A 17,906-nucleotide genomic window follows, 5' to 3' on the forward strand; every position below is an offset into this window, starting at 1 on the left:
TTCCAGGCAAGAGTACTGGAGTGGGGTGCCATTGCCTTCTCCAAGGAGGAGATATATCGTAAATATTTATGGGACAGGTATCACCAACTTCAGACATCTGCTGTTATTTGCTAGAAATTGCACCTGAGCTTTATTTTTCTCATTTCATCATCTTAGCAGCCCTGCAAAGTGGGTATTGTGATTCCCATTTCACAGATGAGGTTATTTGAGTTCAAAGCCGGTAAGCTATATGATTTGGGATTAGGGTTTCATCAATGAGTAAAAGACAGAAGTTAATTTTAAAACTAGAGGTACCTTAATCCCAAATCATTATTTTCTCTTGGATACACTGAGCTTCCTAGGGCCCTATCTTTCTTTTACTAGAATTTGAAAATAAGTATATGTAACTGGAGACTGAATGGACACATAGATCCCTACATATAATGCATTCATTTCTTTCTATAGAAATGTACCTGCCATTTACTTATTTCCAAAGAATATAACAGAAAAGTAGATATTACATATTTCTTTAAATAAAATACAATGTCACAAAATAGCAGTAGCCTGTTGATGAAGGTGAAAGAGGAGAGTGAAAGAGCTGGTTTAAAACTCAACACTCAAAAAACTAAGATCATGGCACCTAGTCCCATCACTTCATGGCAAATAGATGGGGAAACAATGGAAACATTAACAGACTTTATTTTAGGGGACTCCTAAATCACTGCAGACAGTGACTGCAGCCATGAAATTAAAAGATGCTTGCTCCTTGGAAGAAAAGCTGTGACAAACCTAGTTCAGTTCAGTTCAGTCTCTCAGTCATGTCTGACTCTGCGACCCCATGAACTGCAGCACGCCAGGACTTTCTGTCCATCACCAACTCTCGGAGTCCATTGAGTCGGTGATGCCATCCAACCAACTCATCCTCTGTTGTCCCCTTCTCCTCCTGCCCTCAATCTTTCCCAGCATCAGGGTCTTTTCTAATTAGTCAGCTCTTCACATCAGGTGGCCAAAGTATTGGAGTTTCAGCTTCAACATCAGTCCTTCCAATGGACACTCAGGACTGATCTGCTTTAGGATGGACTGGTTGGATCTCCTTGAAGTCCAAGGGACTCTCAAGAGTCTTCTCTAACACCACAGTTCAAAAGCATCAATTCTTCAGCACTCAGCTTTCTTTATAGTCCAACTCTCAAATCCATACATGACCACTGGAAAAACCATAGCCTTGACTAGATGGACCTTTGTTGGCAAAGTAATGTCTCTGCTTTTCAATATGCTATCTAGGTTGGTCATAACTTTCCTTCCAAGGAGTAAGTGTCTTTTAATTTCATGGCTGCAATCACCATCTCCAGTGATTTTGGAGCCCCCCAAAATAAAGTCAGCCACTGCTTCCCAATCTATTTGCCATGAAGTAATGGACCGGTTGCCATGATCTTAGTTTTCTGAATGTTGAGCTTTAAGCCAATTTTTTCATTCTCCTCTTTCACGTTCATCAAGAGGCTCTTTAGTTCTTCTTCACTTTCTGCCATAAGGGTGGTGTCATCTGCATATCTGAGGTTATTGATATTTCTCCTGGCAATTTTGATTCCAGCTTGTGCTTCTTCCAGCCCAGCATTTCTCATGATGTACTCTGCATATAAGTTAAATAAGCAGGGTGACAATATACAGCTTTGACATACTCCTTTTCCTATTTGGAACCAGTCTGTTGCTCCTTGTCCAGTTCTAACTGTTCCTTCCTGACCTGCATACAGGTTTCTCAAGAGGCAGGTCAGGTGGTCTGGTATTCCCATCTCTTTCAGAATTTTCCACAGTTTATTGTGATCCACACAGTCAAAGGCTTTGGCATAATCAATAAAGCAGAAATAGATGTTTTTCTGGAACTCTCTTGCTTTTTCAATGATCCAGCAGATGTTGGCAATTTGATCTCTGGTTCCTCTGCCTCTTCTAAAACCAGCTTGAACATCTGGAAGTTCACGATTCACATATTGCTGAAGCCTGGCTTGGAGAATTTTGAGCATTACTTTACTAGTGTTTGAGATGAGTGCAATTGTGCAGTAGTTTAAGCATTCTTTAGCATTACCTTTCTTTGGGATTGGAATGAAAACTGACCTTTTCCAGTCCTGTGGCCACTGCTGAGTTTTCCAAATTTGCTGGCATATTGAGTGCAGCAAAAACCTAGACAGCGTATTAAAAAGCAGAGATGTCACTTTGCTGAGAAAGGTCTGTCTAGTCAAAGCTATGGTTTTTCAAATAGTGATGAACAGATGTGAGATTTGGACCGTAAAGAAAGTTGAGATGCAAAGAATTGATGCTTTTGAACTGTGGTGCTGTAGAAGACTCTTGAGAATCCCTTAAACTGCCAGGAGATTAAACCAATCAATCTTAAAGGGAATCGACCCTGAATATTCACTGGCATGACTGATGCTGAAGCTGAAGCTCCGATACTTTGGCACCTGATGTGAACAGCTGACTTGTTGGAAAAGACCTTGATGCTGGGAGAGATTGAAGTCAGGAAGAGAAGGGGACGACAGAGGATGAGATGTTTGGATGGCATCACCAAATCAATGGACAGGAGTTTGAACAAACTCCGGAAGATAGTGAAGGACAGGAAAGTCAGGGGTCCTGTAGTCCATGGGTGGAAAAGAGTTCGATATGACTAAGCCACTGAACAACAATGACATGATCTACATCTTCGAGAAACTAAATAGCTACAATCTACATCTCTAAGAATCCTGAAAGTGCATACATCAAAATTTAAGACTGGTTACCTTTAAGCGGGGACTTCCCTGATGGCTCAGACGGTAAAGCGTCTGCCTACAATGCGGGAGACCCAGGTTCAATCCCTGGGTCGGGAAGATCCTCTGGAGAAGGAAAAGCAGCCCAGTCCAGTACTCTTGCCTGGAAAATCCCATGGACAGAGGAGCATGGTAGGCTACAGTCCATGGGGTCGCAAGGAGTCGGACACCACTAACTTCACTTTCCTTTATGAGATCTTATTTTCTTCAGAGGAGCATGGTAGGCTACAGTCCATGGGGTCGCAAGGAGTCGGACACGACTAACTTCACTTTCCTTTATGAGATCTTATTTTCTTCATCTTTTTCCTTTTTCATACTTTCCAAAATGAACATATTCTTTTGTAAGCATAACCTCCACACAATATATATGATACAATTCCATTTCACATTCTATGTAACAATAAACAATTCCTAAAGGAAATCAACCCTGAATATTCACTGGAAGGACTGATACTAAAGCTGAAGTTCCAACACTTTTGCCACCTGATGCGAAGAGCTGACTCATTGGAAAAGACCAACTCAATGGCAATTGAGCTAAGCAAATGCAGATGAATTTGAGCAAACTTCCGGAGATGAAGAACAGGGAAGCCTGGCTTGCTGCAATCCATTGGGTCGCAAAGAGTCGGACACGACTGAACGACTGAACAACAACAAACTAAAACGTCACTCTCATCTAAACTATTGGATAGTTAGCGAACGAGTTTTCCCCTCATTCTAACTTGATTGTCTCAGCGTATTGTTTCTGTAGTGCAGCCAGTGTCCACTGGCATCCCGCAGGATCCACTCCTTGCTTTAAGAAACAAAACAAAACACGCACAAGATCTGAGATCTCCGGATCTCAGTTGGGATTGGAGACAGACAAGGAGCAGCACGATCATACAGTTTGGATAAGTATACAGATCCCTCTTAGCCTAAGAACTGTCGGAAATCCCTCAACTCATCTCTGGACTCTTCCGTTGCCTAGCTACGAGAACCGCCTGCCCCCTCCCCCTCCTCCTCTCTCTTCAAGCCACGCCCCTTTCTCCCTCCCCCAGTGGGGGCGGGGAGCCGGGACTCTTCAGCCACTGAGAGCGCCTCGCGACGGGCCATCCAACGGTGATTGGAGAAGTGTAAGGGTGGTGCTTGGGGCGGGCTTTCCGCGCCTGGGGGTAACGTCAGCACGTAGACGCCGGGGGTTTCTCTGGCGGCTTGAGAACCCTATCGGGATTTGCGTAACTGTGGCTTTGGTCCGCACTACGTGGGCGAGGAGCGAGGTTTTCCGCTCGCCTGCAGGCGCGGTTTGTTGGGGTTGGTTTTGAGAGTGACCGCCCTCACCCTCCTCCCGGCTTCTCCTCCAGGCGCATTCTCCTCTGGGCCGCCTCGGAGCGGCGGCGGCGTCCCTGAGGACTCGGCCCAGGAGGACTAGCGGCCCATCTCCGCTCCGGGCTCGGATGGGAGGCGGCGGGAGGAGCGGCCTGGGATGTTCAGTCTGATGGCCAATTGCTGCAACTGGTTCAAGCGGTGGCGGGAGCCCGTCAGGTAGGCTGGAGCCAGTTGGCCAGGTGCCTTCCTAGGGGAGGGGGCCAGCTGCGCCCCAAGGAAGGGGCGCCGCCTCTCCTCTCGGCCTCCAGCTCGAGTGACTCTTACAGGCCGCTAGGGATGCTATCGCCCCCAGTTTGATTTCTCTCCTCAGGGAGCGATAGGAGGACGTAGCCTTTCTATTTAGTTGCAGTTAAGTTCTAATGCGTAATAGTTATTGTTGTTATAATTTAAATGGGTCCTAATTTCTTAAAAAGTTGTGGGTTTTGTGTGTGTGTGTGTGTTTGGAATTGGAGGCTATCCGTTGTGTATTTTTCCTCTGAAACTTTTGTAATGGGATTTTTTAAAAAAATAGGGCATTATGAGATGTTTTTCATAAAGTCCACAAACACCTTCCCACTACACACACTGTTTTGTTTGAGGACTTGGACTTGAAATCTTTCTCCACTACTTAATAATTATATGACTTTCCCACTTTTGGCTCCACCCTCCTCGTGTTAAAAGAGGGTGATAATATCTGTGCTCTAGGAGTGTTGAATTAAATGAGAATAACTAATGGAAGGTGTTCTTAACTGTAGTGTAGCTTCAGTTTTTACATGAAATCTAGTTAAGCCCTTTAGTTGAAAAAGTCCGCTTTTTAACATTTCGTTTTAAATGCTAAGTATATTAATAATTAGAGCCCGCTACTTGGTATTCATTCATTTATTGAGAATATACCACGTGCCAGGTACTGTGCTAGGAAGGAAGGAGTCAGTGAAAATGATGTTTTTAAAATTGAGCTACTCAATCTATAAAGAAACCTTGAGTTTGTTTGTCTTTATAAATAATGTTTTTTAAATAATTCTACTTTAGAATTAAGCCAAGGGTAATTTATAGCAAAAGTTTGGGGTTTTTAAAAAACATTAACAATGTTAATGTTGAAACATTAATTAATTAAAAAGGATGAACTATTCTGTAAAGAATGAAAAGCTATAGGTATAAGGAAAAATAAATGTGCGTATTTGGAAATTTGCCTTAAATGGAACTTTCGAATTCTCCCATTATTAACTCTTAAATGAATGTGAATCTTATAAGTGATATGATCAACTTTCAAGAATCAAAGATGTGTTGGGTGTGTAGACTGATTTAATTTGTTTTCAACATATTCTGGTCTGATTGCAGTCTCTACTAAGCCTGGAGAATGTGTCTGGTTTTTTAAAAATATATTTTATTTTTCTAAGAAAGCACAGTAGTGTGTGTCCTTTTAACTAAAAACATTCAAAAACCTTTCACTGCAAATAAGTTTTCAGTTTATTCCTTATTCTTTGTTTTTGCTTCTCTCAGTAGCTGTAATGTAATTATCTTTGGGATGATTAAAGAAAATACAGAGTTCCGAGAACAGAGAATGTATTGATTTCTGAGTAGAAAAGATAATTGGATTGGATTTGATTAATAAAGCAAATTGAAATTTAACCCTATAACTCAGTTTATTTTGTTTAATACATAGTAGTGTCAAGATCTGTGCTGTCCAATAGGGTAGTGATAGCTGCATATGACTGTTGAGCATTTGAAATGTGGCTAGTCGGAATTGAGATGCTGTAGGGCTTCCCAGGTGGCTCAGTGGTAAAGAATCTGCCTGCCCAAGCAGGAGACACCGGTTCAGTCCCTGGGTGGGGAAGATCCCTTGAGAAGGAAATGACCACCCGCTCCAGTACTCTTGCCTGGGAAATCCCATGGACAGAGGAGCCTGGGGGCTGTAGCCAATGGGGTTGCAAAAGAGACACCACGGAGCACATATGCATGCAAAGTGTATAATACAAAGTAGATTTTGAAGATTTATTATACAGGAAGGGAAAAGGTAAATATCAGTCCTTTTTCAGTGTGATTACATGACCTTTCACATTTTATTTTCATTTTTTAAAATGCAGTTACTAGAAAATTTAGCCTTATATATATGGCTTGCACTATATTTTTTTATTGGACTTCATTAATCTAGATCATGGCCTAATATGAAGGACATGGATAAAATCTCTCAATGTTGCATAGAGCTAACTGTCATATAACTTAAAAATAAATGAGTTATACCTATGTTTTAAGTACCCTGTTTGTTGATGCCTGGTTCATAATAATGGCTGAGTAAATATTTGCAAAGTATTGTATGTAGTTTGATTACTCCTTTGCAAATCCGTAAGGAAACAATACTAGCAGGTAGTCCATTTGCCAGAACAAATGGAAAATGAGCAAGCTGATTGTAAAAATATATCCAATTTTGTGGCTTTATGATATATTGCTCTGTAGTTTTTACATTTTAGGCTATACTGGTCCTTATTGAGATTCCCCTTTCTGTTTATATTTTATGAAGATATGTTTGCAAATGTGAGGAGTGAGCGTGTGTAAGAGAGAAGATGATCATTAATACACTCTATTCTGAGGTTTCTTTGCTGACTTTACACTGCATCCTTTGTATTTACCTATTTGTCCTTACTTAGATACTCTCCCAACAAGCATATTATTCTGGAGATTGGAATCAGGGATTAGATTGCATAGTCAGAATGTGTGGATAGGACCAAGGCAGGAGTCAGAGGTCAAGTGTTCAAGCGCCAGTCTAGGATAGGAGTCAGACCAGAATGCCAGGGAATTCAGGAATACCATATGTGCTGTTGTTAACCACCAGAGAGAACCTAAACGTAGGCTCTGCTGCTCCATAAAGTTAACCTTGAATAGACTGAAAGCTAGACTCATAGATAAGTGACTTTCTCCTGTAGAATCATTGGGTTTTTTTTTTTTAACTTTTTGAGTTCATGATATAGTGATCAGAGCTAAGAGATTAACATTGGTACAGTGCTATTAACTAAATTATAGGTTTTATTCTGAGTTCACTTGTTTGAACACCTAGTGCTTTCTTTTTTTTTTCCTGTCCAGGATCTAATCAAGGATTCCGCGTTGTTTTGTTGTACCTGTGTTCTCTCTCAGTCTGTAATAGTTCCTCTGTTTTTTCTTGGCTTTCATTGCCTTGAGATTCTGAAGAGCACTTGTCAATTGTTTTGTAAAATATCCCTCACATTGACATTATTTTCTTGTGATTTCATAAAATGTTGCTGCATAATTGGGTAAAGGAATACCTTGGAGGTGAAATGTCCTTTTCAGTACATCATATCAAGGGGTACCTGATTTTGATATGTCTTATTACTGGTACCGTTAACCTTAATCACTGAGTTATGGTAGTGTCTCCCAGATTTCTCAATGTAGTGTTTTGAGTCATACAGGTTTTCATCTGAGTCCTAGGAGTTTTGGCACTTTCCCCCTAGTCAAGTGTGCATAATTTTTGTCTTGCAACATTTTGAGAAAGAAAATTGATGCAAGTACTTGATGCTTTGCACATAGTAGTTACTCAGTAAATAGTAACTCTGATCTTAGGAGACAAGTGCTGATTACTAGGTTACTTTCCTTAATTCTGGAGGAGGAAATGGCAACCCACTCCAGTACTCTTGCCTGGGAAATCCCATGGACAGAGGAGTCTGTGGGCTACAGTCCATGAGGTTGCAAGAGCTGGACATGACTTAGCGACTAAACTACCACTTTCTCAATTCATTTTGCACTTGTCAGCATAAATGCCCTTCCCTTCCTCTCTTTTTTTTTTTTTTTTTGGGGGGGGGTTTTAAAAATTGTTTTATTTGGGAAAAGTGCGTCTTACAAAAGGGCAGCTCTTTCTGTTAGTAGAAGGGTTCTTTTTCCAAGGCTAGTTCTAGGAATGAATCTGTTTATTCCATTTCTTCCCATTTCCTGGTGAACCTCAGTCATTCAGCATTCAGCCAGAGATCACAGAAAGAACTTGGGTGTAAGATTAAACCTAAATTTTTATCCCAAGATTTATTGTCCAGTTTGGTCATCAAAAATACAAAATCTTTCTTTTGTCTTCAGAGCTCCGCTTCTGTTCTTTGCTTAGTATGTAAACATACGTAAGCCTCTCTTACCTAAAAGATAAACCAAATGAAATGTTTCCTAATGTTGCTATAAAAATTGCCACTAACTTAGTGACTTAAGCTTATTAGCCTGCAGTTCTGAGATCAAAGCTCTAAAATGGATCAGCAGGGTTGCTTGTTTACCTTCTGGAGGCTCTAGGGGAGAATATTTTTCTTTGCCTTTTCCAGCCAAGAAAGAGGCTGCCTACATTCTTGGCCTGTGACGCCGTTCCGCCATCTTCAAAGCCAACATCATAACATCTTCTGTCTTCTGTGGTCTTCTCTTCCTTTTTATAAGTAAGGAGCCTTGTAATTACATTGGGCCTACCTGGATATTCCAAGATAGGCTCCTTATCTGAGATCCTTAGCTTAATCACATCTACAAAGTTCCTTTTACCAGGTAAGTTAGCACAGTCACAGGCTTGGGGAATTAGGATGTGGACATCTTTAGGAGCTTGTTCTTCTGTGTCTGCCTTTCTAAACAATCTTGTGCCTGCAGCCATTATCCTTTCTCCTTCCCTTTGCTGCTGCTGCTGCTGCTGCTAAGTCGCTTCAGTCATGTCGGACTCCGTGCGACCCCATAGATGGCAGCCCACCAGGCTCCACTGTCCCTGGGATTCTCCAGGCAAGAACACTGGAGTGGGTTGCCATTTCCTTCTCCAGTGCATGGAAGTGAAAAGTGAAAGTGAAGTTGCTCAGTCGTGTCTGACTCTGAGCAACCCCATGGACTGCAGCCTACCAGGCTCCTCCGCCCATGGGATTTTCCAGGCAAGAGTACTGGAGTGGGGTGCCATTGCTAGGGGAAGCAGTACCCTATAAACCATCTTTCTTGGTCTTAAGTTAATATAACTGTAAATCCTAGACTATTTATGGAAATTGCTGATTCTTATTTCTTAAGTAAGCTGTACATGCAGATTAGCAAGGATTATCTGATGTGTCATGGCAGAACTGGAACTTCTTACATTTCTTTTTTATCCCCTTAGAGCTTCTTGTTTATTCATAGTAGGAATCTCAGAATTTTAGGAGAGAAAGGGATCTAGAGATATTCTGATTCTACCTATTTGTATTTTATTTTATTTTTAGTTTTTATTTTTCATTTTAAAAAATAGTCTTTATTTTTAGATCAATTTTGGTTTATAGAAAAACCGAGCAGAAAGTGCAGTGAGTTCCCATATACCCTCCCTCCTCCTAGTTTCTGCTCTTACTAACATCTTGCATTAGTGGGGTATATTTGTTACAACTGATGAATAGATAGTGACATATCATTAACTAAAGTCCACAGTTTACACTATTCCTTTATGTTGAGGTTTTGTTTTATTTTTTTATATTGATATTTTAGAAATGAATAAGCAGACAATAAGAATTTCATTTGATCAAGCTTCAAAGGTAGCATATGACCCTAAGATTGGTCCCCTTTTTAGTACTTCATAAATTTAGATAGTGATTTTGGTATTATCTTGACCTGTACAATCTGAATTAAAGTACCAGAAAATAGCAATTATAAAATAATAGAAAAATAAAATCACAGCATAAATGGTTTGGTAAGTTTTTTCATTTCATTAATTCTTTTTGTGGTAGGTTTTTTGTTTTCTCACACATACATCATAAGGCAGTATTTCCAAGTCCCTTTTCATATGTATTTGTTATTTGCTAATGGTTCCATGTAGTTTTAAATATTTTAAGTAATAAATACCAGTTTTGTTGTGTTAAATTTTGCTTTAGTTTTCTCAGTGTTCTGTTTTAACTTGCATAACATTTTTGAAGTTAGAAATATCTTTTATATAATTATCTCATTTGAAGTATTGTCTTCCTTAGTTGACCGATGAGGAAGTTTAGAATTGTACATGTTCAAAAAAATGTTCAAAAAATTGTAATAATACCATTCAGAAAAGATTCAGAATTCACATGTTTTCTGAGTCTAAGTTCAAAATGCTAATTTAATATGACTTATATTTCTGGCATATTAATTTGTTTATCTTTTATATAAAAAAGGACCCTGAGATACTATGTATACTAAAGTTTTTGGCTCTCTTAATCCCTACTTTTTTTTTTTTTTTACTCAGAATTATTTTAGTTTTAAAAATATTTCTCACTGTTAATTATTGTGTGAAACCACAGCATGTAGATCTACTCAGAAAACTTGGATTTAATGTAAGAAAATAGGTAATTTTAATTACATTCTCTAATATTGAGCTGTTTGATTTGAAGATTTATATAAATTGAATCCATTACAGTACAGTCTCAACTGAAAGTCGTATATTTTAATTTTACTTATGTTTACTTAGCAAATACAGTGAAAGTTGATCAGTCCTGTCTGACTCTTTGTGATCCCATGGACTAGTCCATGGAATTCTCCAGACCAGAATACTGGAGTGGGTAGCCTTTCCCTTCTCCAGGGATCTTCCCAACCCAGGGATTGAACCCACGTCGCTTGCATTGCAGGTGGATTCTGTATCAGCTGAGCCACAACGGAAGCCCAAGAATACTAGAGTGGGCAGCCTATCCCTTCTCTAGTGGATCTTCCTGACCCAGGAATCAAACTGGGGTCTCCTGTGTTACAGGCGGATTCTTTACCAACTGAACCCAGGGAAGAGAGGGATCAGAAGCCCAGGGATCAGAAAATACATTTATATTGTTTCATTCAGTAAAAGTACAAGGTGTATGCTTAGCACATTTGATCCTGGGGCTGCACAGTTAAGACAAGTTCTAGTTGAGAAGACTGAATTAAAAGTTACATGAAAAAGTTAAGGTTTGTTTGCTGTGATAACATGCCTGGTCAAGAAGACCTAGGAAGTTCCCAGCCTTAAAGGTCTGCTGGGGAGTGACAGAAGACGAGGCTGCAAGAGTTTGGACTTGATTCTGTTTAAGGATTTTAAACAGAAAAATGTCATTCTTAGCTTTTTCATAAACATCATAGTTAGGTTTTATTAACAGCATGTAGCTCATTACCTTAGTTAATCTACCTGTTACTAGGTAATCTACCTTGTCTTAGCTCTGACAAGTAGGTTATGGTTGTGATTCACTGAAATGTGGGGAAAAAATATTTGATGAAAATGAGCCAGACAACCTGGCTATCTGGTGTATATCTGTGTGTGTGTGTGTGTGTGTGTGTGTGTATACATATAAATGTGGGTAAATTTTAGGATAAACAAGATGATTCCAGTTGCCCTTTAAATTAATAATAATTGTTTTTATGAATCACTGTATTTAAACTTCCCATAGAAACTGCTGTTAACTAACTAGCACTGTAACTTTGGGTAACTTTGATCTTCCCTACTTTCAGGGATGGTGTGAAAATAGATGATAGGGTAAAATAGCTTTGAACTATCAAGACACAGTATGAAATAAATTCAAAGCATTGGTATTGTAGGGTTTGTAAAAAGCTGAAAGCATTTATTTCTGAGGTACTTAATTGATGGCAGTTACCAAAAAGATTCCTTTATTTTGCAAAACTCTGTAGTGTTTGATATTGTTCTCTTAACCCTTTAGGAAACTGTTTCCATCCCATCATCATTACTGGTCTCAATTCTTTCTGGCTGCAATTTTAAGAGTTCCTTCAAAGGTTCTTAGGGTTCCGTGTCCCCTGTCCCCTAGCTCTTCCTTCTGTGCTCTTCCATCTATTCCTGTAGTTTTAATTAGCATGTGTAATAATCTCATAATCTTGGTCCGTATCTCTCCTCCAGCTTCAGACTTCAATGTGAAACATGCACTTCTGTCAACATGTGCAAAACTGAACCCATTAACCCTCCTCCGTTACTTAATCCCTTTCCATCTGTCTGGTCTCATTTTGTAGACTCCGTGTCTTGAATTTTATACTGTAGTAATAGGTTGAGCTATTGTGCACTTTACTTGCATGTCCTACGTAATTTCACCATATCCTATGGGATGGATATTTTTATTACCCCATTTTACTGATAAAATTCTGATAGGTTAAATAATGTGTCCAGGTCATATAGCTTGGAAATGATACTTCTGGGGCTTGAACAGAGGTTGCTCTAGCACCAAGTTTATGACTATATATCAAAATACCCATTATCCCTATTGTGATACTTATTACTAGTACAAACATACTGCACTTCTTAAAATAGAGTCCTTTCCTTATCAGCCTTTCTGGTTTGGTATATAATTCAAGACTCAATGATAACTGTAATAAGAGCAAAGTGATCAGTTCCAGCTTCTGGGAACGTTCACGTTACTAATTATTTAATGGTACTTGTTTCTTAACTAGAAGTATGTCAGGTTCCCTTTAGATTCAGTACATGGTTGTATTGAGTTGTGGTGTGTATGCATGTTCTCCTTTTGTTTAAGGCTGCTTTCCAGAGGTGTGTTCTTAATTGCCTGGATTTAGCAACTCAGCACCCAGTTCTTAGCTTCGCAGTGTGGTGTCTCAGGCAGTGTTCTTCGTCTAGAACCTCTTCATACTTGCTCCTGTTCTCACCTTCCTGTTCCTTGGCAAACTTCAGTATTTTAGGAACTTAGCTGAGGCATCATCACCTTGTGTAAGAAGTTTCCCAGACCTTCTCCTGTTTCTCTAGGCTGAATGAAGTTTTCTGCTCTGTATTCCCTGAGCATCTTGTCTAAGGATTTTAAACTTTCATAGTGTCACAATGTACAAATATTTGTTCACATTTTAGTCACTGTCATTAGAAGAGAAGCACTCTGGGATAGAAACCATGTCTCAGGCATTTGCTCAGGCCTTTTTGTGTCTGTAGTACTCAGATGCCTAGTCTACTTTTATTAATTACGACTGTCTAGCCCAGTGACAAAATGTTTGCTTTTATTGCTGCTGTCAACTTTCAAGACGTTATAAACCTAAGAACACTGTATATTATTTTTTCAATTGAAGAGCTAATGTATTTGATCAATAATCAGAAGACATAGTCTTTTATTTTTCTGTTGTTACATAGCATCACAGCCAAATTGTTCCCAATCAATGATAATTTCTCATATTTTAAAAAGCTATAATGACATGTACATTTTGTTACATGTTAGATTGAACATATTCAGTGTTTAAGAGTTCCATAGAATTTTGAGTGATAGTTGATTGTTAGCCTTTTAAACCCATTCTATTCTGAAAATATATGTTTAATGCATTGTTATCAGGCATGGCAGTAATTCATGCTGTGATTTTCATTTGTCCTGCTAGTGTTATATTTTTTCATTAAGGCTTTAGTTACCTCAGATATTTAATTAAAGCCATGTTTTCAAGTATATGGCATAATGATCTTAAATACTGACTATGTACTTGGAGGGATAGTCAACATAAAAATATAAATCCAGAAAGACTTATTTCGTGCAGTTTCAGCATGATTATAATTTCTCAACATGATTTTCATGTTTGAAGAATGTTTTTTGTTTGAATCTAATATTCTGTTTTAAAAAAGGAAGCATTTAAGATAAAATCTAACAACTTTCCTTGGTAACTGCTTTAAGAACAATGTTTTAAAACGTATTAGTTCATTTCAGTTTACTAGCTCAGTGGTGTCCACTGTTTGCGACCCCACAGATTCCAGCACGCTAGGCTTCCCTCTCCATCACCAACTCCTGAAGCTTGCTCAAACTCATGTCCGTCAAGTTGGTGATGCCATCTAACCATCTTATCCTCTGTCATCCCCTTTTCCTGCCTTCAATCTTTACCAGCATCAGGGTCTTTTCAGATGAGTCATTTCTTCCCATCAGGTGCCCCAAGTATTGGATCTTCAGCTTCAACATCAGTCCTTCCATTGAATATTCAGGACTGATTTCCTTTAGGATTGACTGGCTGGATCTCCTTGCAGTCCAAGGGACTTTCAAGAGTCGTCTCCAACACCACAGTTCAAAAACATCAGTTCTTCAGCGCTCAGCTTTCTTTATAGTCCAACTCTCACATTTGTACACGACTACTGGAAAAAACATAACTTTGACCACACAGACCTTTGTTGTCAAAGTAATGTCTCTGCTTTTTAATATGCTGTCTAGGTTGGTCATAACTTTTCTTCCAAGGAGCAAGCGTCTTTTAATTTCATGGCTAGAGTCACCATGTGCAGTGATTTTGGAGCCCAAGAAAATAAAGTCTGTCACTGTTTCCACCGTTTCCCCATCTGTTTGCCTTGAAGTGATGAGACCAGATGTCATGATCTTAGCTTTCTGAATGTTGATTTTTAAGCCGACTTTTTCACTCTTCTCTTTTACTTTCATCAAGAGGCTCTTTAGTTCTTCTTCACTTCCTGCTATAAGGGTGGTATCATGTGCATATCTGAGGTTGTTGATATTTCTCCCAACAATCTTGACTCCAGTTTGAGCTTCATCCAGCCTGGCATTTCTCATGATGTACTCTGCATATAAGTTAAATAAGCAGGATGACAATATATAGCCTTGATGTACTGCTTTCCCAATTTGGAACGAGTCTGTTTTTCCATGTCCAGTTCTAGCGTTGCTTCCTGACCTGCATACAGATTTCTCAAAAGGCAGGTCAGGTGGTCTGGTGTTCCCATCTCTTTCAGAATTTTCCACAGTTTGTTGTGATCCACAAAGGTTTTAGTGTAGTCAGTGAAGCAGAAGTAGATGTTTTTTTGGAATTCTCTTGCTTTTTCCGTGATCCAACAGATGTTGGCCATTTAGCCTCTGGTTCCTCTGCCTTTTCTAAATCCAGCTTGAACATCTGGAAGTTCTCAGTTCACATACTGTTGAAGCCTGGTGTGGCATAAGTCCTGTTGGAGGAGGTTGCCATTAGTCGCTGAGCAGACAACCCATAAACTGGAGAACAATTATACCAAGGAAATTCTCACACTGTTGTAAAAGTTCTAGGGCCCACAACAGATTTCCCAACTTGGGGATCTGGCAAAAAGACTGAGAACCCCAGGGAATTTGACTTTGAAGACCAATGTGATTTGATTACAGAAATTGCACAGGACTGGGGAAACAGACTCTTGGAGGGCACAAACAAAACCTTGTACACACCAGGACCCAGAAGAAAGAAGCAGTGACCGCACCAGAGACTGAGCCAGACTTGCCTGTGAGTGTCCAGGAGTCTCTGGCAGAGGTGTGGGTTGACGGTGGCCTGCTGCAAGGTCAGGGGCACTGACTACAGCAGTCTTGGGAGCTGTGCTGTGCTGGCATAAGTCCTTTTGAAGGAAGTAGCCATTACCCCTACCACAGTTTGGCCTGAGGCCAGACCACCAGGAGGAAACAAGGCCCCACCTGTCAGCAGAAAACTGGATTAAAGATTTACAGAATAAAGAAAACCAACAGAAAATGGGGATTTGTCCCCCAAAGTAATTGTTTTGGTTATGGTGATGTTTGAAGCACTGTAGATCTTAGAATAAATTATTCAAGAGCAATTGAATTAACTTTAATATTATGGTCTAATTCATTATGTATTTAGTAACTTGAATTATCCAAAATATTGTTTGTGCTATATCATCCATATTTTTGGATAGTCATTTATTGTATTTTGTTTAGGAAATTATTTTGTAATTTAATCTTATACTTTGATATTCAGAAATTATAAATTCTTCAAACAAAGTAGTAAAATTATACTCTGTATCTCAAAGCTTCCTTAAGAAGTAAACATAGTTTTCAGTTGGTGATGCAGGTAAAACTTTCACATGGATAGAAGTACCTAGACTTCACATACTCCCTCAGCTCCATAAATTCATAGTTTGCTGTGTGCCTCTGACATTTCCACCAGCCCCATCTCTGGCTGACTGGGAATGGGGTATGAGAAGGCTGCTAACTGACTTACCACTGACTCAAGTGTAGACATACTTTTGTTTATTCCTCATGGTGGATATAGGGATGGTTGAAGCATTTAGAAAAGACTGAGGCTCCTGGATAACAAAGGAAATTGTTATGTTCAGTTCAGTCGCTTAGTCGTGTCTGACTCTTTGCGACCCCATGAGCAACAGCATGCCAGGCCTCCCTATCCATCACCAACTCCTGGAGTTCACTCAAACTCATGTCCATCAAGTCGATGATGCCATCCAACCACCTCATCCTCTGTCGTCCCCTTCTCCTCCTGCCCTCAATCCTTCCCAGCATCAGGGTCTTTTCTAATGAGTCAGCTCTTCGCATCAGGTGGCCAAAGTATTGGAGTTTCAGCTTCAACATCAGTCCTTCCAATGAACACCCAGGACTGATCTGCTTTAGGATGGACTGGTTGGATCTCCTTGCAGTCCAAGGGACTCTCAAGAGTCTTCTCCAACACCATAGTTCAAAAGCATCAATGCTTCAGCGCTCAGCTTTCTTTATAGTCCAACTCTCACATCCATACATGACCACTGGAAAAACCATAGCCTTGACTAGACGGACATTTGTTGGCAAAATAATGTCTCTGCTTTTAATATGCTGTCTAGGTTGGTCATAACTTTCCTTCCAAGGAGTAAGCGTCTTTTAATTTTATGGCTGCAGTCAGCATCTACAGTGATTTTGGAGCTCAGAAAAATAAAGTCAGCCACTGTTTCCCCATCTATCTGCCATGAAGTGATGAGACTGGATGCCATGATATTAGTTTTCTGAATGTTGAGCTTTAAGCCAACTTTTTCACTCTCCTCTTTGACTTTCATCAAGAGGCTGTTTAGTTCTTCACTTTCTGCCATAAGGGTGGTACCATGTGCATGTCTGAGGTTATTTATATGTCTCCTGGCAATCTTGATTCCAGCTTGTGCTTCTTCCAGCCCAGTGTTTCTCATGATGTACTCTGCATATAAGTTGAATAAGCCGGGTGACAATATACAGCCTTGACATACTCCTTTTCCTATTTGGAACCAACCTTCTTCCATGTCCAGTTCTAATTGTTGCCTCCTGACCTGCACACAGGTTTCTCAAGAGGCAGGTCAGGTGGTCTGGTATGCCCATCTCTTTCAGAATTAATTGTAATGAAGAAGTGAAGTCGCTCAGTCGTGTCCGACTCTTTGCGACGCCATGGACTGTAGCCTACCAGGCTCTTCCCTCCATGGGATTCTCCAGACAAGAGTACTGGAGTGGGTTGCCATTTCCTTCTCCAGGGGTTCTTCCTGACCTAGGGATTGAACCCGGGTCTTCCACATTCCAGGCAGACCCTTTAACCTCTGAACCACCAGGGAAGAAAAGTTAGTTAATTTCACTCACAAAATCCACAGTCCTCACCATGGCCTGCAAAGCCCACCTGATCTGGCTTCTGATGTGTTTCTAACCTCTTGTCTGTCTTCCCTGCGCTGCCCTGTCTGGGTTTAACCACACTGGCTTCCTTGCTGATTCTGGAACATTCCTACGTCAACACCTCCCAACACACGTGCCATGCCCACCGCCTTAGTGCCTTGGCCCCAATTGTGCTCTTTCCTTCCTTCAAGACCTTGCTCAGACTTCCCCTCCTTTCTCAGTGCGTCCTGCCCTGATCACCCTGTATAAAGCTTCTGTCCACCTCCACCTCCACTCCTGCTCCCCTTTATTCCTCTCTATTCTTTTTTCTGTAATACTTAATCACCTCTAATATAGGATATAACCTGTAATTTACTTCTTTCTTATATTTATTATTTGTCTCCTGCAACTAAAGTATAAGTTTAATAAGGGAAGAGTTTATCATTTTTTTGTTTTTCATTGTTGTTGTTATTTTAATAAGCAGGTGTCTCAGTACCTAGAACATGGGTGTATGGTATACAGAAAATGTTAAGTAACTGTTTGTTCAATAAAGTCCAGCTCCAAGAAAGCCAGGCTTAGC

The 17,906-nt window shown here is 40.0% G+C and overlaps 1 protein-coding gene across 5 annotated transcripts in view; it reads left to right on the forward strand.

Moving 5' to 3' along the window:
* The first annotated feature begins 3,953 nt into the window (after positions 1–3,953).
* Positions 3,954–17,906, forward strand: part of ARL13B (ADP ribosylation factor like GTPase 13B) — a 78,916-nt gene continuing 64,963 nt past the window's right edge. For 4 of the 5 annotated variants that reach the window (XM_024993981.2, XM_002684668.7, XM_005201190.5 and 1 more), the window contains exon 1: positions 3,954–4,289. In XM_024993981.2, the coding sequence (XP_024849749.1) occupies positions 4,231–4,289 (59 nt within the window). In that variant the 5' untranslated portion in view covers positions 3,954–4,230. Of the gene's footprint in view, positions 4,290–10,354; positions 15,225–17,906 lie in introns of those variants that run through there. The other variant, XM_059887664.1, reaches the window with a different exon arrangement.

The sequence above is a fragment of the Bos taurus genome, chromosome 1, assembly GCF_002263795.3.
Source record: "Bos taurus isolate L1 Dominette 01449 registration number 42190680 breed Hereford chromosome 1, ARS-UCD2.0, whole genome shotgun sequence".
Lineage (NCBI taxonomy): Eukaryota > Metazoa > Chordata > Mammalia > Artiodactyla > Bovidae > Bos > Bos taurus.